The sequence below is a fragment of the Mastomys coucha genome, unplaced genomic scaffold (assembly GCF_008632895.1).
Source record: "Mastomys coucha isolate ucsf_1 unplaced genomic scaffold, UCSF_Mcou_1 pScaffold22, whole genome shotgun sequence".
Classification (NCBI taxonomy): Eukaryota; Metazoa; Chordata; class Mammalia; order Rodentia; family Muridae; genus Mastomys; species Mastomys coucha.
Window position 1 is genome coordinate 164,563,482 of NW_022196905.1, and position 27,848 is coordinate 164,591,329.

General features: G+C 44.9%; 1 protein-coding gene across 1 annotated transcript in view; it reads right to left on the minus strand.

Annotated features, from left to right (window-relative positions):
- Gpat4 (glycerol-3-phosphate acyltransferase 4) overlaps positions 1-26,047 on the minus strand; it is a 34,643-nt gene extending 8,596 nt beyond the window's left edge. Inside the window, exons 1-4 of the mRNA XM_031339287.1 lie at positions 25,904-26,047; positions 8,558-9,528; positions 2,849-2,918; positions 620-920 (exon numbers count right to left, since the gene is read on the minus strand). Coding sequence (XP_031195147.1) covers positions 620-920; positions 2,849-2,918; positions 8,558-8,722 — 536 coding nt within the window. The 5' untranslated portion in view covers positions 8,723-9,528; positions 25,904-26,047. The remainder of the gene's footprint in view (positions 1-619; positions 921-2,848; positions 2,919-8,557; positions 9,529-25,903) is intronic.
- Positions 26,048-27,848: the final 1,801 nt, after the last annotated feature.

Genomic DNA, 27,848 nt, shown 5'->3' on the forward strand with positions numbered 1-27,848 from the left:
AACACGTGTCTGGTCTTGCCAAGGCTGAACACCCAGGCAAAAGCAAAACCTCTCGTGAAAGGAGGTAGAGATGGAAGGTGCCAGCATCTGACAAGACAAACTGAGCAGGCTCAGAGCAGCAGAGATCAATGCTGCTTCTGTGCCAGAGAGGAAGTTTCAGGAAGAGCTATGCCCAGAAAGGCGGGGCCGGGAAGCAGATCGTGGTCTCTGTCCAGTTCTGAACCCCTAACTAGCAAATGGTGGTCTTTAAGAAATCCTACTACTAGCTGGGTGTAGTTCCTGATGCACACCTTTTAATCCCAGGACTTAGGAGGCAGAGGCAGGTACATCTCTGTGGGTTCCAGGGTAGCCAGGACTACACAGTGAGACCCTGTCTCAAAAAATAAAGTAAAAGAAGAGAAGAGAAGAGAAGAGAAAGAGAGCTCTTTCTGTCTGACATGTAGAGAATGAAGGGGCTGGGAGGGAGAGCCCCAGCGTACCCTTTCAAGGGTAAAGTGGACTAGCCGCGGGGAGAAACACAGAACCCTCCCTCCTTTCCAGATGGAAACCATGCGGTAAGGCTGGTAAGCCACACACACAGGCAGGGCAGCTCGCATCTGGCCTCCAAGCCCAGCCTCACCTGAGTGGCAAAAGGAAGCAATACCGAATCAACACGCCTAACCCCCAGAGGATGGTAAGCCGCAGGCTTATATATTGGAAGTTGTAATTGGTTCTGCTCAGCAAGTTCCAGGACTCCAACTCCTCTGCCGAGAATCTCTTTGTCACTTCGTCATCCATAATAGTCTCCATTCCTTTCCGGCAAAAGTAGAAGATGTCAGAGAGCTCAAACTCTGGCGTCTTATCCAGAGCCTTGTTGCTACCACTTCGACGAATTTCTTTGATTTCTTCTTCTAGAGAAGTGGGATCTTTTGCAATGATTCCTGAAAACAAACAAAACAAATGAACAACAACAAAAACACCCCAAAACAAAACAAAACAAAACCAACCCCAAACAATATCTGTAGTCAAGTGGCATGCTACAAGGGAACATGTATATAAAGTCTGTGTTGTGTGTTTTACAGTACAAAGGCTACAGATGCCGGGGTTGGGATGTGGGCAGGGTTCATGAGCAGAAAGAGGTGTCCCCAACTCAACAGTGCTGAGAAGTGCTGAGTCTTTAATGGTGGGCTTTACCATGCTCCAGTATACAATCTTCCACCTAGCCTCATGCCAGCAACATTATTTAAACTAAGTGGGTCACTTACACACACAAAAAGGCATGAATGTACGAAGGAGATTTATTGGAAAGAAGGATTTCAGCAGAAGAAAGGGAGATGAGACAGGGAAGGGAGAAAAGGACAAAATTCATTGTATACTTGTATGAAACTATCAAGGTGTGGTGTGAAACCAACAGGTGTGGTAGCAAACACCTGAATCCCAATACTTATGAGGCGTAGGCAATCAAATCTCTGTGAATCTGAGGCCAGCTAGGGCTACACAGACAAACCCTGTCTTCAAGAAAACAACCTTTGGGGCTGGTGAGACAGCTCATCGGGTAAGAGCACTGACTGCTCTTCCAAAGGTCCTGAGTTTGGATCCCAGCAACCACATGGTGGCTCACAACCATGAAATCTGACGCCCTCTTCTGGTGTGTCTGAAGTCAGTTACACTGTATTATGTGGGAGTGAGAGGGGCCGGAGCAAGCGGGGCCAGCAGAGGTCCAGAGTTCAATTCCCAGCAGCCACACACATGATGGCTCACGGCCATCTGTACAGCTACAGTGTACTCATACACATAAAATAAAGAAAATAAATCTTAAAAAAAAAAAAGAAGAAAGAAAGAAAACAACCCTTGACAAGCATGTAAGAGATGAGCCCATGGGTTTAGGTCATGGCACCCATGTTCCCAAATAGAGAACTGTCCTTGTTCTGACTGGGTGGGTTCTGCAGGGGTCACTCACTCCCACAACATCAGGTGGGGATTTTGGTGGATTTCTGTTTGTTTGCTTTACTTATTCTCTTATTTTTTTGAGACAAGCTCTCAGTAGCAGTAGCTTACATTGAGCTCACTATGGAGCTAAGGATGCCTTTGAATTCCTTGTCCTCTATTGCCATCTCCCAACTGCTGGGATCACAGGCATGTACCACTACTGTGCCCAGCTCTTTAAATCAGGTTGTGTGTAAAAAGCAAGCCAGACACCTTCCTACTCTCTTGGGGCACTCCTTGCCACTGGAAACAACTCTTCCCTCACTCCTGCCTTTTACACACTCCTGCCAAGTCTGCCATCTGCCAGAGTGCAGTGTAGCCAGGGGGGCCTCACCAATGGGATCCTACTTCTACCCAGGTTTTCTTCTCTTGTGTTTGTGAGAGGGAGAAAGTGAGAGGAGCGGTGGGGGGGAGGGAGGAGGGAGAAAGAGAAAGAAAAGAGAGAAGAGAGATACTTAGTGAGAGTATGTGTGTGCATGAGTATACAGGCCAGAAGTCAATGAGAGGTGCCTTCCCCTATCACTCTCCATTACACATACCTTTGCGAGGGTCCCAATGAACCTGAAGCCAGGTGACCGCTAGACTGGCTTGCCTTTGAGCTCTGGAGTTGCCTGCCTCCACCCATCAGCACTGGAATTTTACAGGGGTATGTCACTGAACCTAGGTTTTCACAGGTCTGGGAGTCCAACCCATGTAAATGCACAGCAAGCATTTCATTCACTAAGCCATCTGCCCAGCCCTTGCCTAAAGGTCAAACTTTCTCTTCTGCAAACGACCTTTAGGTATACTGTTATAGGAAAGCAACTGTACTAAGACTCCACAAACAGCCGCATTTAGCGATATTATCCTGGAGGCTCCTTTAGACAAAGGAACCCAATCTTACCGTTCGTGTAGGGCTTGTAAAGCTGGTGGTTCTTCTCCTTGGCTCCTCTCTCCATTCTCAGGGTAGCCCACTGAGGAGGGAAATGGGAACGTGACAGCGAGAGTAACAGTCTTCATTAGTGACCCACCCTGGGAGCCTCCAGCTTATAAGCAGAACACATACTAAGTTCCATCAGTGAAGAGCCAGAAGTCAAGGCGGCCAGACAAGATGCTCAGGGTGCTTTCCGCTTGCTTCCATCTGCCTCCATCTGCCTCCAGGCCCTGAGAACTGGCTAGTTACACCTGTCTCCTTAAGTACCCCTGCAAGGATGCCCACTGCCATCATTTATTTGTGTGTAAGGCGCTGGGGGTGCAGGGGAGGCAAGAGCCTATGTGGAGGTCGGGGATCAACTCGAGGGGGTTGTTGGTTCTCCCTCTTCCACCATGTGGATGCTGGGGAATCAATGAACAAAAGCATCTGTGCATGCCCTGATGATACAGCAAACTCTGAGAAGACAGAAGCAGAAGCGACTGGTGACAAGCCGGAGGAACAGAAAGTGAGAGAGCATCTAAAGGCCTTGACTCATCCTCGGGCTGCTGTTCTTTTACTTCAGGGTTCTTTTCCACCCTGGTGACTCTGGTGGACTTTCTCTGAGTCTATACTCTTTCCTGACCCCTCAATCAGTCAGAATACCATGAATATACTCAACGAGGTCAGCCAGATTCATTCCAACTTGAAGCCTAATTTATGAACTGGTGGGGCAGACCGACCCTTCCCAAGATATAAAGCGTCCGTCCCATCTAGAGTGCTGCCTGGCAAGCTATGTCTGGGGCCTCTCCTGTAGAGTGACAGCTGCAGGGAGCTGTTACTTCCCTTCTCAATTAAACCCCTGCTTGCTTTCTCTCAATTCTGTGCTCTCTGTTTTCAATAATGAGACAATGAAGTCAACAACTCCAGCCAGGAAACCAGTAGTGATGGCAGAGGGCTACGGTTTCACTGCTAGAGTAACTCTCCAGAGTTCTCTTGGCTCTAGAACGCTCAGTGTTTGCTGCCTTTATAGCTGTGGTCCTTCCCCTTCGGCTTCCGTAGAAAAGGTGTCTATCTTTAGACAACAGTTAATAAAGGGGTTCACGAGGGTCAGTGTGCTGAGACTAGAGGACTGTCTGGTTGTCAGCTCTATGTGGGGCGTCTATCCATATCCTCAAGGTCTTGGGGAGCACTATAGAAGATGGGGAGTAAGGACAGCGCTGTGAAGGGCTGCCTGCTGGGGAGGCATGGTGGCTGCTGTACTCGTGAGCTCACTGTGGAGAAATGGCTCGAGACTTCACCCCAGCTGAGGAGCTACTAGCAAACTGAGGGTGGCTGAAGGAGAGTGTATTATATTTCTTTTCTTTGGGGCATGGTTGTTGGGAGGCGGGACTTGCTAACGTAGATGGCCCCATGTCAGCTTACAGACTGAACTAATTAACTCAGTGAGATATAAAAAAGAATGAGGATGAAGAAGGTGGAGGGAGAGCATGCTGTGGGGGTCCCATGTGGACAGGATGTCAGGGGTGGATACAATCGAGATGCTTGCATCCATGTTTGAAGTCAAACCTAAATGTCCTTCCTGTTAACCCCCTGATAGAAATCATTCTCATCTCCAAAACATGACCTCTTCATTCCTTTCATGTGAGGCAGGAATTGTAACTCCCTCCCCAGACAACAAACAACACTAGAAAGTTTACTGATCAAGTTTAGGTCTCAGGGCTGGTTGAGAACCCCCAAGTGTTCAGACCCATTCTCCACACTGCCCTCCCCCACCACCTCGGCAATCCCATCTTCCGCCTCTGTGCTCACACCACAGCTTTCTGTGACTTTCCAACAAATTTGACTGCAAGCAAACACTGACCAAACTGCAAGACCTCACTGACTCTTTCCATGTGGGTAGCAAAACTCAGCTTATTTTCATCTTTTTGCTTATATCCTGGCATTTTTCTTTCCCTCCCTTCAAATTATTTTCAAGCCAACAGAAAATTAATTCCTACAAATTCTACTCCAAAAATGTTACTGCCACTGTATAGAGAACACCTGAAGCAAAAACCTTCCAAAGCAGAAGGTTACTGTAAGGAGGTTGTGGACAGGAGGCATGGACCTATCTGTGGCAGGCACACAGTATTTTCTCCTGATAGGATGAAGAACATGAAACAGCTGGCTAGCTGCTTAGTAACATCAAAAGCACAGGTCAGTGTGCTTTAACTATCAGAGAGTTTTAATGATCTTCATGAAAACTAATAAAAAGTGAAAATGGCTAATGAAATAACATGTAGACCTAAAATGTATGTCCACACTATTAACATAATTATAAATTATGAATGTCAATTGTCAAAGACTGAAGAACAATGTGTAAGCTGTAAGGCAGACATGACTATGATGTTCTGACATTCTAGTGTTTGTCTGGTTATCTACTACTATATAAAGTCACTCCAAAACTTAACCGTTTAAAAACCCCACTATGAAGCTGGTGGGCATGTTGGCATGCACACCTTTAGTCCCAGCAGAGGCAGGGAGAGCTCTGTGAATTTAAAGCCAATCTAGTGCGTGCAACACCTGCAGAGGCCAAATGAAGGCATCAGACTTCCCTGGATCTGGAGTTCAGGCAATTGCAAGCTGCCCAACACAGGTGTGGGAACCAAATTCAGGTCTTCTGAGAAAGCAGCAATCAACCACTGAGCCATCTATCTCTCCAGCCCCTGAATGTGTATTTTACAAACAACATTATAAGAAGGATTTATTTGCTCAGTAGCAGAGCAAATCTGGCATGCATAAAGATTCAACCTCCAACACTACCCACCAAGGAGTTTACCTGGCTATCAACTTTACGGTATCTGAAATAACTAAACCCGAGCATCTGAGCACAGCTGTGAGGAGGGCATTTCTGTGACTGCAGTACTCCTCAAACAACTGACGGGCAAACAAAGTCCCACTCTAAATCTGGATCATTTGAGGTCAGAAGAACCACCCAAAGTCTGAGGCACACCTTCTGGGAGCAGCCTCCATAAAAGGACTTGAAGAAGACAGGTGTCGCTTGCTGCCTGCTTGCCCTGTCCCTGGAGTCCGTCTGTCCTGCTGCTGCAGGACTCCTTCACTGCTGTCAGTACAGACACTGAAGACCAGCTGAGACATTCAGCCAATGAACTATCAGATTCTTGGACTCTCCTTTGATAGACACCATTATTGGACTAGCCAGATGTGCTGGCTGGTTTTATGTCAACCTGACTGACACAAGCTAGAGTCATCTGAGAGTCTCAATTGAGCAAATGTCTATAAAGTAAGGCTGCAGGTAAGCCTGTAAGGCATTTTCTTAATTAGTGATTAACATGGGAGGGTTTGGGTCACCCCGAGGATGGAAGTTCAGGCATTTGTAAGGAAGTGGACTGAACAAGGCAGGGGGAGTAAGCAGCACTCCTCCATGGCCTGTATATGAGCTCTTACCTCCAGGTTCCTGCCCTGTCCTCATTGCTTCTGATGATGAACTGTTATATGAAACCGTCAGTGAAATAACCCCACACTGTTTTTAGTCACGGTGTTTATCACAGCAATAGCAAGCCTAGCTAAGTCACTGAGCCTGTAACCCACTTTAATTCTCTCTCCCTTTCCCCTCCTCTATGTATGTATGTATGTATGTATGTATGTATGTATGTATGTACGCATGTATGTATGTACTCACACTGTCATCTCTGTCCCTCTGTCTGTCTGTCTATATGCATGCACGTATGTATGCATGCACATGCTGTTATCTCTGTCCCTCTAGCGACCCTGACTAACACAGCTGTATAGGCTTGCCACAGAACACGAGTGCAGGCGAGAGGATGACAACCTTCAAGGAACCATTCTCTCCGTCCTCCACATGGGCTAGGGGACAGAACTCAGGTGACCAGGCTTGGCAGCAAACGCCTTTACCCAGTGAGCCGTCTGCTGGCTGTCCATTATCAGGAAAGCATGGCTGGCTGTCCATCATCAGGAAAGCATGGCTGGCTGTCCATCATCAGGAAAGCATGGCTGGCTGTCCATCATCAGGAAAGCACATACAAGTCTCCTAGGCTTTTTGCCTCTCCTAATGTTATCCAAGATGAATTAGGCACTTAAAACGAGCCCTAGATTTGCAACTCTGACCTCTGTTTTAAAAATGGCCATTTCTAGGGGCAGGAGAGATGACCCAGTGCTTAAAGTATCTGACATACCCACACCAGCACCAGAATTCGGATCCCCAGAACCCACATGAGTGCCAGGTGGACATGGTGGCCCCTCTGTAACTTCAGTCTCAGATATCAGAGACAGGATCTCTACAACATACTGCTAGACAGAGCAGGTGGACATCAAGCTTTGGGTTTGAGAGCCCCTGCTTCAATAAATAAGGTGGAAGAACAACTGAGGAGGATGGGGGACACCAGCCTCAGGCCCCCCTACACACACACAGACAAAACCATAAGCATATTTGAATCAAACATCAGCTCTTCATTTCTGATATACTCCCAGCATGAGTCCACAGCAGCCCAAAGGTGGAAACAGCTCATCAGTGGATGAATGCAAATCACAGTGCAGGCCCCACGAGCTATCATTCAACCACACAGAACACACAAGCCTTAACTGCTGATAACTGCTGCCATGCAGACAGGTGCTGCAGTACCAAGTCAGAGGCCAGACACAAACACACGTGTATGACTCCATCCACACAAAATACTAGTTCAGACTGGCTTTGAACTAGAAATCCTCCAACAGTGGGACTGTTGTAAGAGTTTCCTTTCAAGTGGTAACAAGTGGCACTATGAGAGGCAACGGCTGTGCAACATGAGCAAACTCAACACCACCCAGCTGGGTATAGAAGGGTTGGGTTTATATTCTGCTTTTTGGCCTCAATTTCAATTTTTAAAAAATAATTTTTAACGATGTGTGTGTGTGTGCGCGCCCGCGTGCGCTTATCTGTGTGTGTGTATGTGTGTGTGCACACATGAGTGCAGGTTCCACAGAGGCCTGAAGTTACTGTTGGTCCTCTGCAAGAAGGAGTGCATGCTCTTACCCCTTGCATTATCTCTCCAGCCCCACTTTATTCTTGTAAGGACAGTGAATACCACAGAGTTCAAGGGAACTAAAAGAAAATGGAGAAAATATTGAAAGACTGTAGAGTGCTTGCAAAGCATGCCAATGACCCTTGGCTTGAGCCAACAAACCAAACCACAAACGCCTGTAAGAGACCACATGAGTAAGTACATTGTAGTATCGTGGTATTACTCAAAGGTTGCAGCTTCAGCTGTTGAGAAGAATTCCCGATAATTTGGTGACTATTTAGAACAGATTCTGCAACTAAAGTAGCTAGCAGCTCTTTGTCTAAATATTACTCCTATGGCACAGACACACTTCCAGGAGACTGCTCCTCATCTGCTTCCACTCGACACACCCAGTTCTCTTCGGCACTATGGTAAGTTCTGACATAGCCTCTATTTTGTGGGAAATGATTAAAATGCTCTTTTTTTCTGTGCATTCTTTCTGCATGAATGCAAGGATCTACCTCAGATTATGGTGAAGAGGAAAAGTGAGCTCATGAGCAGCCTGACGCCCTACTACCTGCTCTGCATGTGGCAGTGTCCCGTGTCTAAGCCCCACTCTGTGACACAGAAAGTAAAGGACCAGTCTTTCTGCTAATGACCTTCTCCTCCCTGGGAAGAATCATATCACCGAAGCACAACTTACCGCAAAGATCTTTAGCAGTGTTTTCATGTAGAGCTTTCGGATACCAAAGGATACTCCAAAGATGGCGGGGACGATGATGAAAACGAGCAGCAGGGTGAAGAGGACGGTCAGGGAGATGCCCAGGAGGTTGACAATCAAGCTATCAAAAGGCAGCAACAGGAACATGGTGGAGGACGCACGTCAGGCTGGTGCCCTCTTTGCCACACACGAACACGTCCTTCAGATGGTCCCTTCAGACAGCACAAGCCTTGTAAAGGCAGCCAGTCCCTCATGGGTGACAAACTCCATCTCAAAGTTCATGTCCTCCAACTGCCTGAATACAGAGCTCTGGCGCAGAACAGTAGAAGAGAAGGGTCACAGAAGCACCCCAGAAATGCCAGCTCTGCCGGGCACAGGTAAGAATCTGTGGTGAGTAGGCAAGGACTGAGTGTCTGGGCAAGTGGGCGGCAAGGGGCAGCTTTCTGCTCAGCTACGTGGCTGTTTCCGAGGTTTTACTTTCCTCCTGCCCCAACGCACTCAGCAGGTGAATTTGCCCTAAAGATCTGTACTGTCAGAAGTACCAAGAAGAGTTCACCTTGGTGCCAGAAGAGTCCTGAAACTCCAGTAGACAAGGGTAGTTGCTGGCACTTCACACCCAAGGCTTCCGAATGTCAGTATGTAGAAATAAGTAACGTTTACTTAAAATTCCTTCATAAGCAAAAACTGAGTTCACTGTAAAGAGTTCATAGCTGGTCCCATGCTCCCTTGGGGGGGGCTCTTGATGCTGGCTGACCCAGGACCCTCCTACCCAGAGAGCCCCAGCCTTTGCCAGTAGCACACAGAGGCTGGCACAGAACGTCTCATGCTGCCTGTACCGAGCCCTGTTCCAGACACGCCTGGCATTGGTGTCCTCTGGTATTCTTCTCCCTTAAGGCGCCCTTCTCAGAGGTGACCTGGGTTCTTGGCAAAAGGTTGTTCACATGCTGCCAGAGCTGGGGTGGAAACAGAAACACCATCAGTCACATAAAGCAAGAGAAGTGCTAATATGCTTCCATGTGTGTGGCAAGGGACGCTGTAGAGGGGAACCCACAGGCTGCTTCTCTATCATCAAGGTCAAAGGGAGCAGGCAAACATACAGCATGGGAGAAAATGGAGATTTCCAGTACTTTCAACCACAATGAGAGCAACTAGCCGTGCATGCCAATTTTCTGATGATGGGCATTTTGAAAGGTAAGGGTACAATATGAAATGCCAATGCCCTGACTTGTCCCATAGTTACCCAGAGTTCTTTATAACAGATGCAAACTGCAGAGCTAGCTTTGTACTCTTCCGAGTGTAATTCTTACTGACCTCTCAGGACCAGGCAACAAAAGCCAAGACACTGTTAACAAGGCGCCTTCTTCATTTGCTTCTTATTTTGCCTTAATTAACTTGAAGGAAAGGTCATTGGTAAAAACTGAGCTCCCCCAATGCCTTGCAGGTACACAGTTTGCAAATGTAAGAATATATCAGGATTAAAATAACCTGTCTCCTAAAGCTAGACAATACAAATTTTTAGTAATTCTGTGTTAAATAATACTACCACACATGACTTAGTACCAACAAAATTCCTAGAAACAGAACTGCATAAAAAAAAGGAAATATACATGTAAACTTTTACAAGATAGTTATCACATTTCTTCCATAGAAACTAAGCCCTTTCAGTCCACTTCGCTACACTGGCTGCTCATAAAATTCTACTTCTTCAAATATCTCATGAAAGCAGTCCAATATATAGTGCTCATTCCAAACTCTAAGTTACCAATGCAAGTCCTGAGTTTGGGAGCATTCTATCAAAATTTTCTAGCAAAAATGTTTACCATGTGGTGCTGGGGACAGAACCCTCCCTTGACTATGCTGGGCAAGTCCTCTCTAAGAGAGCCACACCCCAGCCACCGGAGACTCTGGTTCCCCAGGAGTCATAGTCTAGTTCTGTCCCAATACACAGTTCAAGAAACCAAATAGGGACTGACGTCACCATCAATTCTGAGCAATGTTTTGTGAACCAATGTGTGTTATCTCAGGCTAACACCGTAGCTCAGTGGGTGAAGGCACCTGCCATCACGCTTAGGCCTTGATTAGTTCTCCAGGGCCCTCACGGTACAAGGAAAGAATTCCCATATGGCACATGCATGTGTATACATACACACACAAAATAAATGTAATAAAAATGTTATTTCAGCTGGGCGGTGGTGGTGCATGCCTTTAATCCCAGCGCTTGGGAGGCAGAGGCAGGCGGATTTCTGAGTTCAAGGCCAGCCTGATCTACAGAGTGAGTTCCAGGACAGCCAGGACTACACAGAGAAACCCTGTCTCGAAAAACCAAAAAAAAAAAAAGTTATTTCATCTGGTTATCTCCTTTCTGGCAGCATATTTTGCTTCCATTTTCCAATCAGTAAATGAAATGAGGCAGACACAAACTCAGTTGTCCTGCATTCAATTCCTACGCATCCCCAGCTAGCTGGTGGTGAGATGCTAACATGAATACAACACTTCAGTGAACAAATCACAAACAGCCTTCCTGCCTCTCGTTACCACTTCTCCCACTTTCAAATTATTGCCAATATCTGCTGCATGCTTACAACACAAAAAGCACTAAGGTAAAAGCATTATCCACACACCATCCTCACTTATTCTCCTAACTCCATTTACAAATGAGATGGTAAAATTTAGGAGATTAACTAAACCTCCCAGAGTCACACAAATTAGTACAGCAGAGATTCAGATAAGAGCCCATCAATCTCATCTCATGCTCTTTAACAACACTTATGGCTTTCTACATCCCAGACTATCCTGAAAAAACCAATCAACAGCTCACTCATGCCAGGTGCCATAGGACTTCCTGTAGAGAAAGAATAACCACAGGGTGGATCTGGAATTAGAATCTGCTGTTCTCAGAATCCAAGTACATGTGTGTTTTGTTTTGTCTTGTTTTGTTTTTCATTTTTATAAACTGGCTAAACTCATTATACATGCCAGATTTCTAACCACATCCCCAAAGTGACCGAGGAATTTGCGTCACTGTGTTCCTTACACCTGTCAGGGCCTAGCCTAATACGAGAAGCCACGCCTCCACTCTACCCTCTATCCTGGCCCCTCTGCCCCCATTCCCCTTGGCCATCAATCCCATGAGAACATGCAAGAGTCCTCTGTCCCACTGGCCAAGGTTACCTCCAGTTCCACGGGCCCAGCATGATTGTCACATATCAAATTTGACCCCACACATCAAAGTTTTGAACATTTTTCTTTGTATCACAATCAACTGAGAATTCCCAAGGTTATTCTGGGTTCATGTCCCCAAAACATTAAGATAAACACATGTAGCAACACACTCATTTCCTCACTTAGGCAGGAGTTGACCAACCACACAGAGCTGACTATAGTTTGTTTTACAAGGCTTTGAGCATGGGGTGGCTTTTACAACCTTAAAGCAATGTGGAAACCAGGACCTGTGAGGGAGACCATGGCTTGCAAAAGCCTACAATATTGACCATTGAGCCTTCACAGAAGTGGCTTGTAACTATCCTTTTCCCCCATGAGAGAGAGTAACCTCCACCCGCCTCCTGCCCCTCTTGGAGTGCTTGCTTGTGAACGCTGGACTCCAAACCAGAGAACCCTGAACTGGTTGGACAAGTTCCCTGGCCAACACCAATACTCAGGTAAATTCTTAGAAGTCAGGGAAACAATATACGAGCTGCAGTTACAAAATAACTTCCTGCAGAGTCTGTGGGATTAGTAGAATATTAAAGGCAGACACAGCCTGAAATATCAGAAAACTGCTCATTTAGGAGCAGCTATTACTTTGTCTCAAGTAACACACAACACAAAGGTTAAGGGTGTGTGGAAGGAAAGTCATTAATTAGTATTTACTTATTCTCTTAGCTTCTACAGCCAGACTCCTGACAAACATTGAGAATCACCCCCTATTCCCAAGCCCCTACTCAACTGTTTCAGCAAAAAACATAAGAAACAACTAGTTCTGAATCTGTCAGGAGGGGTGTGTCACTGTAGTTAGAGACTGCGGATTACTGAGCCAGCTAAACTTTTTAATCCTGAGTGGCAAATCTGGGCCTCTTAGGTCTTCAAATGTCCTCAATTCTTGGAGTAGCTAATTCAATATATACACATTAGACAGATAGTATGTGCTGGATATTATGTTAATAGCCAGTAAACGAATAAACTACAGATAAGAGTTAAGTGAAAAAGCAAGCACAAAGTCATTATTTCAAACTTTTATGATGGCTAAATAGGAAAAGACAGGTGCCCCAGAAAAGGGTGGGAAATGAATTATTTAAATTCATTTAAAACTCTATGCCAGTTCAGATCTATTCACAGGTACATGGCAGGAGCTATTACCACTCCTAAACACAGAAATAAATATTTTCAGAAAGCACTCTGAGAAATAACATATCTTCATCAGGTGACCCACAACCCTTAGGATATGATAAGAATGATAACAGAATATGATAGTTATCATATGGTAATGCTAAAGAAATAATAAAAGTGCCCTTTTATTAAAAATACATGGTGAGGGCTGGTGGGATGGCTTAGTAGAAGAGCTGCTGTACAATCCAGATGACCCAAGTATGATCTCTGGATAGGAGAAGAACACTGAGTCCAAAAGCTGTCCTCTGATCTTTACATGTTCATACACATGCCTGCATAAGTGTGCATGTACACATACATACTCACAGATTAAAATTTAAATTGTTTAGGCCACACAGGGATAGATGAACTTTTTAAGCACATAAAGTGCAATGCTTGTCACAGATTAAATGCAAATTAATAGTTTATACCATCCACCACCCTCATTGGCAAGGAGCTGTCCACGTTAGCTGTATATGTCAACTTTCCACTGCCTTCACGTGTGAAGTAGTCTCACTCACACTAGACCGACATGAGGGCGTGTCTGTTGAGGACTATTCTATTGACACAAGAGGGTCAGCCCACTATAGGTGGCACTGTTCCCTGATCAAATACCCTGGGTTGTATAAGAAAGCTAGTTAACGCTGGGACAGTGGTGGCGCACGCCTTTAGTCCCAGCACTTGGGAGGCAGAGGCAGGCAGATTCCTGAGTTCGAGGCCAGCCTGGTCTACAGAGTGAGTTCCAGGACAGCCAAGGCTACACAGAGAAACCCTGTCTCAAAAAAAGCACCCTCCCAACAGAAAAAAAAAACTAGTTAACAATAAATGAGCAAGCCAGCAAGCCGTCTACCTGTTCGGGATTCTGACCTGACTCCCCAATGACTGAATTGTACCCTCTAAGTTTAAGTCAAATACACCCTTTTCTTCCCGACAATTGGTATCTGCCACAGCAACATTAATACAAGTAGAACAGCAGGATCAAAAGAATCCTTTTTGGTGTGGATACCAAAAGTAGTCTTAGAGGTAAAGGGATTTCATGGGGTACAAAATCCACAAGCAAAAAAAGAAAAAGAAAATTAAAAAAAAAAATTACCAGTAAGCAGCAAGTACTGAATTAAAAGGAATAAAAGGTAAGTATAAAACAACAACAAAAAATGTGATTTGAACTTGTATGTAAGCCAGGTGTGGTGGCCCATGCATTTAATCCCAGCACTCAGGAGGCTGAGGCAGGGGGATGGAAGTTCAGGGCCTTCCTTCCTTATATAGTAAGTTTGAGGAAAACCTAGAAAACATGACACTGTCTCAGAAACCCAAACTAACCCAACCAACACACTATGGTCAATCTTACCAAGCCACTGTGTTGACGACAACTATAAACTACCCTCAAATGTCACTGATTAAAGAGTTAACATGCTATGTTATGATCTCTTTGAAGAAAGACTTACAATTGTCATAAAGGCACCTTAAATCAGCAATCCTACTTACAGAAGTGACTGCTAAGAATGCAATGAAAGCAGCGCTTCTCAAGCAGGCCTGATCTTCTCACACCCCTGGGAGCATTTACTACTGCAGCTATGTTTGGCCGTCATAACTCGGATTAGGGATACTACTGGCACCTGGTGCACTGGAGCAGGGAGGCTACGCAACATGTCAGACACAAGATTTCCCTACAACAAAGAATCACCTTGTCTAAATATTCATAGGGCTAAAGCTGAAAACCTGATACAAATATATCTACAAAAGAAATCAGGAACAGCCGTACTTTATATATCTAAAAAGCAAGAAAAAAAAAAAGGCCAAGCCCCATCAGCAGCACACTATCTTTTTAAAACCAAGATAAGCTGTAAAAATGGCTGTGGTTAAGTAAGCTTGCTGTACAAGCACGAAGCCCAGCGTTCATATCCTAGCACACACAAGCCTGTATCCAGAGCATCCCAGCACACACAAGCCTGTATCCAGAGCATCCCAGCACACACAAGCCTGTATCCAGAGCATCCCAGCACACACAAGCCTGTATCCAGAGCATCCCAGCACACACAAGCCTGTATCCAGAGCATCCCAGCACACACAAGCCTGTATCCAGAGCATCCCAGCACACACAAGCCTGTATCCAGAGCACAACTGTATCCCTTAGCTCTGAAAACAGGTGGATCACTAGGGACTGCTGGCTTCCAGGAAAGCTAACCTCCCCCCACCCAATCCAACAACAACAACAAAAAAAAACCCAAAAACAACCAAATGAACAAAAAACAGGTTTAGGGTGAGACTCCGCCTCAAAGGAAATAGAAAAGAGGACACTTGATACCCTCTCTTCTGACTTCTATGGGCCTGTACAAATGTGTACAGACACTCACACAGACATGTAGATAAATAAATATCTCTGTGGCGGGGGGAAGGGGAAGTGTGCGTGTGTGAGAGAGAGATGGCAGAACACCTGCTTAGCTATGCGTCGGGGTTCTCTCCAACATACAGAACAGCAAGGTAGGGAATGCACATCTACACACATAATGATTAAAAAAATGTTTAGCAGGATGTGATGGCTCATGCTTGCAGGCCTAACACTAAGGAGGCTGCATCAGGATTGTAATCTTGACCCCGTGTGGGCTACATACATAGCCCAACCCTGTCTCAAAAATCCAACCTCCCAGTTGGAAGCAGGATGGGTACAATAAATACCAATTATGATGAAGGAAATGAAAAATATACCATGTTTACAGCTATTTGCATACAGTATCTCCAGGGAAATAGACATAAGACCCAGTCTACATGTTGTTGGACTAATTACCTACAGAATTAATGCCACTGTTCACCTTTCAGCATCTTTAAAACTGCATTCAGGGTTTTCAGTAGGTAAGTTTCAGTTCACTCAAGAGAGACACCCTAAGGTTTGAATCCTGGCTTACTCCTTATTAGTGTGAATGGGATTTGGATCATTTACTTCAATCTCTTTCAGCTTTTCTGTTTGCAATACCTACCGATGGAAAGTCTGCTCAAAAAATGTAAAATCTGGCAATCATTATAAAGACAAAAATTCAGGCCAACATGAGAAATGTGAATGCACTGTTGTAGAGTGTTATTAGCTATCCACTATGGAAAATCAGTATACAGTGCTCAAAGCACTAAAAATGGAACTTCAATATGACCCAGCAACTCCACTAAGTACCTAAGAGAGAAAACCAATCATTACATCAAAGATACATGTTTACTGCAGCACTATTCACAATCGCTACAATATGTCCTAGTATGTACCCAGAAAATAAAATAAGCAGTCAACTCAGCTCCCTTCAGTAGATGAGTGGGCAAACAAAATATGTACGGTATATATACACAGTGGATTTTATTTAGCCATAAAAAGTGAAGTTCTTATTTATAGCAACATGGATGGAATCAGAGGTCAATCGTTAAGTGAAGTAAGTGGGACTATCGAGTTTTTGTCTACTGGTCTCTATTTAAAATTGTGAAACATGTACCTCAGATCTCTGCCAACAGTACCAATCAACCAGATCAAGCTATCAGTTCTTATCAACAAGTGCTTGATAAATCGAAAGTATAAATATCAATTATCATTTCAAAGCTGGAGGCAACAAGCTGGTGACAAGCCACAAAGTTATGAGTTAACCGCTGAGAATCCAGTCCAACCTCTGCATTTTATGAGCTCTTAGAGTTAACTATCAGCTAAGATAAACCCCAGAACAGTAGTAGTACAATACATCAGATCTGACCCCAAGTCTAGAGATCTTGCTGCTCCTGGGGTAACGTCCACATCTGCTTTTGGGTAGGTTAAACGTCAGACCTATCCAATGCTCACTTCTGATGTGACAGCACACATGGCTTCCAGGCAAGGCTGGGCTGACTTAACTGTTATCAAAGGTGAGACAGAAATAGCAGTTTGAATGGGATGCTGCAGCTCAATAGGAAGCTATGTTTCAAAATACAGAGTTAGTGACCCCAGAGAATCACAAGTATGCATACATTTGAAGTCAGATCTGGGTAAGATAAATCATCTAAGGGAGAGTCAGTTTACAGCATGCAAAGGATGACTCAGCTCACTAAAAAGGAGAGTGGAATGGGCTTGAGAGGTTTGTCCTGTCTGTCCCAGTCCCATCTCACCACCCTGTCCCCCATTCTGAACTCACTAGGGTTAGCATTAGCTAATAAGTAACATGGTGCACCAAGTTTACTCCAAACAATAGAAAAGTCCCTTGAAGCTAGGGAAAAACAAGTATTTTAATCTTGTTTTTTCATCCACATAAAAAAAGAGAGTATGTAGGCTCGAGAGATGGCTCAGCAGTGAAGAGCACTTGTTTTTGCTAAGGACCTAGGACTGGTTTTTAGCATTCATATGGGTACCAGATGCCCTTTTCTGGCTTTTGCACATATTGCATGAACACTGTGCACACATACTATGGTACACATTTTTAAAACTCAGAAAGGAAGGGAGAGAGTGAGAGTAAGAGAGAGGGAGGAAGAAAGGGACAGGAGAAATGGCTCAATGGTCCAGAACAGTGGCTCCTCTTGCAGAAGACCCAGATTTGGTTCTCAGCACCCACATGGTCTACACATTTATACATTGTTATAACTCTAGTTCCAGGGGCCCAATGTCTTTAGGACTCAAATGGCACGCTGGATGCATATGGCACTTATATACACACAAGCAAAACTCATATACACATAATTTAAAAAGGGACAATGTGGGCCCTAGCGAAACGGCTTGGTAAGGAAGGGCTCTTGCTGTGAGAGCCCTAAGTGCCTCAGTTCAAACCAGCAGCACAGCAGTTCAGGAACAGGGAGTCCATGTTTTAAGTAAGGCTGCTGGATCCTGTGCAAAAGGGGGCTTCTGTTGTTGTTTTACAGTAACAAGGCCAGCACGTTGGCACAGGGTATAAAGATGCTTGTCACTAAGCCTAATGACCTGAGTTCAATTCCTAGGAATGACAATGAAAAGAGAGAACCAGATGGGAATGTTACTGCACATCTTTAATACTGCACGGAAGACAAGGGGAAGCAGACCACAGCTCCCTATGACTCTGAGGCTAGCCTGGTCTACAGAGTAAGTTCCAGGACATCTGAGCTACATCCTGAAACCCTGTCTTAAGAAACATGAGAACTGACAAGTTGTACCAGCTTCCATCCTCACACTATAGAGCACACAAAAAGAAGCTCCTGTATGCACGCAGACACACAAGAATTTAATAAACTTTTTAGATGTCAGTAACAAACTAAATGAAAGCATAATTAGTGGTGACAACATTTGGATGTCTAGAGAGGACATATGAATGGCAAATAATCATGAAAAGGTGCTCCGTATTAGGTCAGGGAAATGCAAATTCAAATTACTAGATCCCATTTAACATTCATGAGCATGTGTAAAACTAAAAAGACAGCTTTATCAAGGATGGGATGTATAATGACTGCAACTCCTTCTACTCCTAGTGGAAATACAAAATTCAATATAATTTAGAAAAGCTGTTTGACTAAACATGAAGGACCTCAAAGTTGTCAAAAGATACCCTAAAACAATGTTTTCAGCATAAAGATTTCCCCCAGTGGGACAAAGGACAGGGAATAAGAGACAAAGACAGGAAATAGAGGACAAGGGAGAGGGAGAATAGATATTTGTCCCAGGGAGACCAAGGAGTGCCTCTGGATAGAGAGAGACAGGCAGGGCCCACAGGCAAATGGCAGCTCATAAAGGAAAATGGGGACCTTTGTGTTAGGATGAGTTGGTTGATTTTGATTGGGCATGTTAAGACAGCCAAAGGCTTTGATGCTGGACGGTAATACTTTGATAGCTGGACCTTGGTAGTCAGCCTCAGGAGGAGGAAGTAGCCAAACAGGAAAAAGGCCTTGGTGGCTAGCTTTAGGAATGCAGTCTAATGGGTTAGCAAAAGAGGGAATGGAGAAGGGTAAGGCAGAAAGTACTGGTGCCATGTTTGCCATGCGGGCCTGCTACAGCCCGTCGAACCATACTGTGATGGTTTATGTTTTGTTCAAGGCCAATTCAAAACAAGAAAAAGCTGGGAGCAGTGGCTCAGAGCTGAAATCTCAACACTTGAGAGGTTGAACCAGGGGGATCATGGGTTTGAAGCTAGCCTGGACTACAATGGTGAGTCTCAGCACGGCCTGAACTATAGAGATTTTGTTTCAAAAATTAACATAGCTTGTGAGTCTAGGAGTGCCAGGACCCTAGAGGCAGAAGCACAGACATCTCAGAGTTTGAGGCTAGCCTGGTCTACATCATCTTGAGGTCCAGGCCAGCCAGGACTACATACTTAGATCCTGTCTCACTACATTCATGAACTTGAAGGGTGAAGGCTATAACTCAGTAGGAGAAAGCCTGCCTAGAACACACAAGGTGCTTCTAGCACTCACACACAAGCACACTTATAAGGGGATAGGTACATGAATCACTGTCCTCTAATGGGAGGAGATAGCAGACATTGCAATCCCCAAACTTAACAGGTAGAATGAACGGCCAGCCTGAGATCTATGGAGACTTTGAACAAGACTTTGAATTAAAGTCTATCTCAAACACTCAAGAGGTAGGGAATGTGGCTCAGTAGTGGGACAACTGTCAAGCTACATGCAAGGCCAGAGGCTCAATCTCCAACACTGTAAGCTAAGCATACATAAGGCTAATTTTTAAACCACGCATTTTGTGTGAGTTTGCTTCTGTGCGGATCAAAGGATGACTTGCAGGAGTCAGTTCTCTTCTTTCCCCATGTGTCCTAAGGAACAAACTTGGGTTGCCGGGCTTAGTGGCAAACACCTCTTCCCACTGAGCAATCACATCAGCCATGGTTTTTAAAACTTTTAGTTGACTGATTGCTCAGTGGTTAAGAGCACCGACTGCTCTTCTGAAGGTCCTGAGTTCAAATCCCAGCAACCACATGGTGGTTCACGACCATCCGTAATGAGATCTGACTCCCTCTTCTGGAGTATCTGAAGACAGCTACAATGTACTTACATATAATAAAATTTTTAGTTGACATTGTATTAAAAGGTGATCTTTTAATACACATTATGGAATCTAAAGCAAACTAGCATAGCACTTTTACATTCTCTTCGAAGCAGCTATCATTAAAACTGTAATTATACTTATATTTTTAGTAAATAGTACTGACTTAAAACTATTTTAAAAGGCCAGGCAGTGGTGGCACACGCCTTTAATCCTAGCACTTGGGAGGCAGAGGCAGGCAAATTTCTGAGTTTGAGGCCAGCCTGGCCTACAGAGTGAGTTCCAGGACAGCCAGGGCTACACAGAGAAACCATGTCTCGAAAAACCAAAAACCAAAAACAAACAAACAAAAACTATTTTAAAAGGAAACCCTGAAAATATTTCCAACTAATAAAAGAGAGTGTTTTTCTCTCCCTATTATTAGAGATGGAAGTGTGGGACAAGCCCAGAACATCATGAGTGAACTCCCAGTTATAGACACTGAGCTATTTACATAGCTGGATCATGGCTTTTGCTTTGATCTGATTTTAACTGTGCCCTGAATCTTTCCTCTTGAAATACGTTTTATATAAAAACAATATATATTTACATATTGTTTTTATCTTACAGAAGCACACTTTTAAGAGTATATGGATTTTTAAAGAAGCCCTGGACTTTTAAAGTGCTGAAATTTTTGCCAGGTATGCTGGTACATGCCTTTAATTCCAGAAGTTGGGAGGCTGAGGCAGGTGGATCTCTGAGTTTAAGGCCAGCCTGGTAGATATAGTAAATTTTAGGACTATATAATAGAGAAGCAGTTCTCAACTTGTGGGTCACAACTTTTAACAAGAGTTGCCTAACACCATCAGAAAACAAAGATATTTACATGATTCTTTTTAAAAAAATGTCTATTTATATGAGTACACTGTAACTGTCTTCAGATACACCAGAAGAGGGCATCGGATCCCATTACAGATGGTTGTGAGCCACCACGTGGTTGCTGGGAATTGAACTCAGGACCTTTGGAAGAGTTTCAGTTCTGTTAATTGCTGAACCTTTTTGTTTGTTTGTTTGTTTTTTGTTTTTGTTTTTCCGAAACAGGGTTTCTCGTTTTACCCTGGCTGTCCTGGAACTCACTCTGTAGACCAGGCTGGCCTCGAACTCAGAAATCTGCCTGCCTCTGCCTCCCAAATGCTAGGATTAAAGGTGTGCGCTACCACTGCCAGGCTCTGCCCATGATTCTTAATAGTAGTGAAATTAGTTATGAAGTAGCAACAAGGATAATTTTATGGTTTGGCGTCACCATAACATAAGGAACTGTATTAACAGGTCACAGAATTAGGAAGGTTGAGAACCACTGTAATAGAGAGATCCTGTCTCAGAGACTGTTGAAGGCTGTGAAACTTCTAAAGTTATGTTTTATACTATAATAGTAACATGAGGTCTTGGGAAAAATAAGAAAGGGGAAATTATGGTTTAACAGTGATGTGTCTGTGTCAAGTTGACAAGGGGTCAATTGTGCTGGATAGTTTTTGTCAACCAAACATAAATTAAGTTTCCTGGGAAGTTGGGCGTGATGGTAAACACCTTTAATCCCAGCACTCTGGGGGCAGGGGCAGGTGGATCTCTGAGTTTGAGGGAAGACTACAGAGTGAGTTCCAGGCAGCCAGGGCCACACAGAGAAACCCTGTCTTAGTAACAGAGTTACCCAAGGCAAAGGAAGCTCACTCGAGGAGTTATCTCCATCAGAATGTCTTGTGGGCATGTAAAAGAGACACTTTATTAAACTGATGTGGGAGGGCTCAGTCCACTGATTGGCAGCGCCATCCCCGGAGCAGACAAATCTGGCTGTATAAGGAAACTGAGCAAGCCAATAAGACGACTTTCTCCATGGTTCCTGTCCTGATGTTCCTCAATGATCAACAGTGACTGGGCTATGTACGCCAAATAGACCCTTTCCTCACAATGTTGCTTTTGGTCAACCTGTCTGTTAGTCACTCTTCTATCGTGATAACATAGCATGAGCAAGGCTACATACAGAGGATGGGTTTATGGTGCTATACTTAGAGGGATAAAAAGCCCATGAGGACAGAGTACAGGCAGCAGGCACGACAGCCCCCATAGGATACGGAAAGCTTGGATCCTGAACCACAAGCAAGTCATAGAGTGGGAACTGAAGTGCACGTAGCTCTTGAAACCTTAAAGCCACATCTCCTAAACCTCCGCAAACTATGTCACCAACTGAAGACCAAGCATTCAAATGCCAGAGACTGGGGGACAGGGGATGGTGATGGGATATGGATGGATGGATGTATGGGTGGGTGACTCAACCACATGGTTTCAACTGAAAGCAAACTAGGATACCATGTCAACTAGATGTGGTTGCTTCCCATTAAGCTCCATCTGTGTGACCATAACTGTATTAGTTATAAGCTTACAAATGGCCATCATGAAAGTAAATTTACAACCATGTACAATATGCCCATAGCCCATACTCATACCTAAATCTAAAGTACGAGGATTTGTCTATTTACAACATTACTTGGAGAACATACCCACATTAAAAATAAGAAAACTGGTATACAAGTAAAACTATAGCTACACACCCATGCTAGATTTTTTTGTCACTGTGACCAACATGACAGGGTAACTAACTCAAGGGAAAAAAAAAATTATTTGGCTTGGTTCCAGAGGGTTCAGTTTAAGGTTGGCTAACTCCACAAGCTTGGGCAAAATATGACAGCAGGGTATGTGGCAGAACTAGCTGTTCACTTTATGGTAGACAGGAAGCAGAGATGGAATACAGAAAGAAGCCCCAGTTCTGAAGGGCACGGCCCTGTGACTTACATCTTACAGCTAGACCCTTCTCACCTCTCACCAATGCTCAGTAATGCCATCATATGAATACCAAGGGACTAATCTATTCACTAACTCAGTGTACTCAATCTGTTTCTGAAAACAGTCTCAGACACCCTCAAGTGAGCTTTGCTAATCTCCTAAGCATTTCTCAATCCAATGAAGTTAATAATTAAGGTTAACCACACAGGATGAAAGGAAGAGGGGAGAGAAACAGAGGTACAAAGATGACGAGAATCAATACTCAGTAGTTTTGCCATACACTGTCAATGGATGGAATGTGCTTCAAGTAGCTCAGTTATATTACTTTCTGATGAGCTTACCAGTTTAACTTGCACAGGGAATCTCATTAATCGATTCTTAGTCCTCTTGTAAAAACACTTCAGCCCTGAACCAACCAACATACAGATTCACTTAGTGAAGTTGTCCCATTTAAAGCATCCTATGTTTTAAAGGCAGGTTAGCTCACATAAGAAATCTTGGTAAGGTATGCACCTCAGTTAATTTATTCAAAAAGACCAGCAACCAATCCAAACCAAACAACTCAACACATCTGAAGACAATCCTTTAACTGGGCCTTGGAACTATGCACGCTGCCCTCTAATACTTGTACTTTCCTACCTGCAATATTGTTTCTGGGGAAAAAAATAACTGTTGGAGCACTGCACGGGGCATTTTGGTCAGTGACTACCTCCAAAACAGTGTCTTTTACTACTGATACTTTGTAGCCATCTTATTTTGCTGTGCATAGATTTTAGGATGTTCCAATATCAAACTTCCTAATAGTGCCCCACCACTTGAGCTGGGTCCCTAGGGTGATCCCTTCAGTGACTGTATGAAATAGCAGTGAATGTTATTTAAATCTCTTCTATTTAATTGCCAACCATCTTTAAGTCAGTATTTTCCCAAGTCTTCTAAAAGCTATAATCAAAATCTGTCCTTTGTCCCACACTTATTTTTAAAATAAATGTAAGCACATTTCATGGTACTACTCTGGCCTTCATTAGAAAAGCTCGTGTTAACTCATCTAAATGTTTCATGATTATAAGTCTTTGAGGGAATCTTAAAGTGGCACTCCACTCTGGCAGAGAAGAAAAAAACTAATGCAGAATTGGGGAAATGGGATGTTCTTCCTAGCCTTGATACTGGCCTCTATGGGTCTGGACAAGCCAATGAACCCCTTTAAACGTGAAGGCTCATTTAAAAAAAAAAAATGGAGACACTGGATAAAATTACCTGAAGTTCTCACCCATGTATGTGCATACTGAAACCAGAAGTCAGGTCTCTTCCTTAGTCATTTTCCACTTTCAATTGTTTTATTATTTTATGGGTGTTTTGCCTTTACATATGTATGTGCGTGCCTGGTGTCTGAGGCTACAGAAGGGGCCAGATCCCCTGGAAGTGAGCTATAGAGAGTCGTGAGCCACTATGTGGATGCTGGGACTCAAACCCAGGACCTGTGGAAGAGCAGCCTGTGCTCTGAAGGTCCAAGGTGTCTTCTCCAGCCCCGTTTTTATTTTCAATTGTGTACGTATGTGTCTGTATGTGGCCATGAGGCTGCAGGATCACCTGGAGCTAGAGTTACAGATAACAGTAAACCAGCATATGGTGCCAGGATCAACTCCAGTTCCTCTGCAACAGTTTCGGGCTCTTAACTGTCCATCTCCTAGGCCTTCCACCTTACTAGAACAGGGTCTAACACTGAACCAGAATCTTATCAAATGGCTCTCAGGATCCTCTTGTCTCTTCCTCCCAGCAGTGAGATTACAGATGATTGCCACCTCTGGCTTTTTACATGGATGCTGGGATCTAAACTCAGGTCCTAATGTTTGCATAGCCTTTGTTCACAGAGCCAGCTCAAGGAAAGGGATCTTCCAACAAGAACATATTACAATTTTATGCAATGCTACAATCTTCACTTTGAAACTTCAGCTACTTTTGACTTGAAAAAGCTCACTGTCTATCAAAAACACTGGAGATATACAGCTCATTGGTAAAATTAAATAAACCCCCAAAACACACACACACTCCAGAGCTAAATTTTTGTTTCTTCCTGAGACAGAAAAAGTAAAATAAATGAAGATGCAGATAGATTAACCTACGGTGTTACTGAGTATATACAATAATGGGCATATGTTGCTGTTTTTGCATATCTGAAAATCTCCAAACTAAACAACTGAAAAATTACTCTCAGAAATTGGAAAGGATATTTAGCAGGCAGGATTACAGTTCTGACCACAGTCTTTGGTTGCGGTGATTTTTACGCCCGTCTTTACGGGGTTGCGATACAATCTTGAAGACACGCTCCTACTCAGCAGGCTCTTAAAACTTCTGCTCAAATTAAGGAAAACAAACGAAACCAACGTTCTTCAAAGGCTATCTACCGGTAATACGCAAGACTTGGGTAGGGGATGGAACTTAACGTCCGCGAAGCCAGACAACTGCACATGGATTTTTCTATAACCTATGAGCCGCCAATGTTCTATCCAAGTAAGATGGAAAGTGAATAAATAGGTCAAACTTTCAGGTAGGATGCTGTTACTGAGGGCATGGAACCAAGGCGAAAGGGAGTCAGGGGTGTGAAGAAGGCTGGAGCAGTGGCAGTCCTGGTGGCTCAGGAAAGCCAAGTAGCATCAAGCAGGGCTGCCCCTATCCGAGGCAAACCTGCACACGGGGAGAGGAGGCAGACCCGAAAAAGAGACCAGTCTGAGCACGGCACGGGGAAAGGGTGCATTCCAGGGGGAACCACAGGTGAAGGCGTTCTCCACGTGATCTAACGCCCGCTTCGCAGCCCCGCTCCTCGGCTCAGGGCCACAGCAGGCCGAGGCGGCGAGCGGCCTGCGGAGAGGAGCGTGGTCGGTTGAGGAGGAGAGGAGGCGGCAGAGGAGACGAGGGAAGGGAGAAAAGGGCCGGATGAGGACAGCAGGGCTGCCTGAGCAAAGGCGCCGGACGGCTGGAGAGATGAGATGAGGCGACGCGATGAGAACAGCGGGGCTCGCTGGGGAGGAGAGGAGCGGGGCGGCTGGGGAGGAGCGCGGAGCGGGGCTAAGGGCAGGAGTGGGGCGGGCGGGAAGGAGCTCGCACCGCCCGGCAGCGGCTGCCCCACCGGCGGGGCCCCGCGCCCGGCCGGGGCCAGGGGCGTCCGGCGGGACCAGGTCCCTCCAACTCACCGGCCGTGAGGCTCGGCTCCAGTCCTCGGTGACTGCCGCTCCCGCCCTGCCCTGCCTTGCCCGCCGCCGCCGGCCCAGGCCTACGTAAGAGCGTGCGCACGCCCGCCTTTGTCTACGCCGAGGGACGTGGACCCCCGCGTCCCGCCCAGCCGCGCTTGCGCGGTCCTCCCGGAGGACCGGGGTGGGCGGGGCTCCGGCGAGGCTCGCCCCTCGCGCTGGCGCTCGCGGTTTGAGAGCCGAGGTCGCTTTCTGAAGGCCCGCGGGGTGTCTGAGCTGCGTCTCCAGAACAGGCATCGTTCAGGGGGAGAGGGAGATTAACCCGGCGTAGCGAGGTTCGTTTACTGAGTCTTTGTGGGACTTTGTGTGAGATTCGGTTCCGGCTGGCCACGAAACGTTAGCTGCCACCCTAGCACCGCCGGGCATCCCAGAGCTTCTCTTGAATGTAGCTGGCTGCTTGGCCAGCTGCAGTTTTCCAACTCAGCCACAGTTCAAACTAATATCTCATCAGGCTGGAGGCTCCAAAGACAGGCTTATTTTGCTGACGTGGGTCCTTTATAGTGGAAGAAAAAGAAAGAAGGGATGGGGACACGCCTCTTTTGTCCATTCCACCTCCTTTGCAGACAGGACATCTTGTAATACAGACTTGCCTCAAAAGCTGTGAGTTGCCCAATGACCTTCAATTTCTGCACCTACTGCTTCCACCTCCTGAAGTGCTGTAATAAACTACCATCCCAGGTTTTATAAAGTGCTGGGGCTGGAACTCAGGGCCTCTTGCATGTTAAAAGAAGCACTCTACCAACTGAGCTGCATTCCCAACCTCCGAGTTTCTTGCTTTTATTTACTTCCTACAGTACCTAACCTTTTCCCTAATTCAGGACTTCACTTTTGATTTCTTCACAAACTTACACAACTCCAGATATGTAACTATAGCGTAGGTATACAAGACAGATCTTACTAATAATCATAAATTTAAAAGCATTTTTGTTATGTACTTGTCGATTTACTATTATTAACTATTAAAGCAAATTTGCATATTAATGATATGATGTGCTTGCCACTCTTTTTTTTGGGGGGGGGATTGGATATTTTATTTACATTTCAAATGTTTTCCCCTTATCAGGTCTCCCCCTTTGGAAACTCCCTATCCCATACCCCTTCCCCCTGCCTCTATGAGGGTCCTCCCACCCTGGCACTCCCCTACACTGGGGCATCAAACACCTCAGGCCCAAGGGCCTCTCCTCCCACTGATGTCCAACAAGGCCATCCTCTGCCACATATGTGGCCACCGCCACCGTCATGGATCAATAAATATGTATTCTCTGTTTAGTAGTCCAGTCCCAAGGAGCTCTGGGGGATCTGGCATGTTGATACCGTTGCTCCCTCCATGAAGCTGCAAACCCCCTCGTGCTTGCCACTCTTAATATAAAGAAATCAGCTAAATATTTGATACCAAAGGATATAAAACATAAAGTTTCCCAAAGTTTTAAATTTTATAATTGTCAATACTTTCCACAAATAACTTGTACAAAATAGCATTATTAGTAAGTTTATGAACATTTCATAAAGATTATGATTAGAGATTCTGCCCTAATCCCAAACCAAAATTGATTTAACAGATTTTTGTGAGCAGATTAACTGAAGCAGTTTTTTTTTTTTTTTTTGTTTTTTGTTTTTTGTTTTTTTTTTCGAGACAGGGTTTCTCTGTATAGCCCTGGCTGTCCTGGAACTCACTCTGTAGACCAGGCTGGCCTCGAACTCAGAAATCCGCCTGCCTCTGCCTCCCAAGTGCTGGGATTAAAGGCGTGCGCCACCACCGCCCAGCCTGAAGCAGTTTTTAAAACCAAGAATTCTAATACAGTGCAAACCCTGAATATGCTAATTTGATGCTTTCAATGATTACCTGCTGAAGAATGACTACAGGAAAATATGTTTTAAAGTCAGGGTT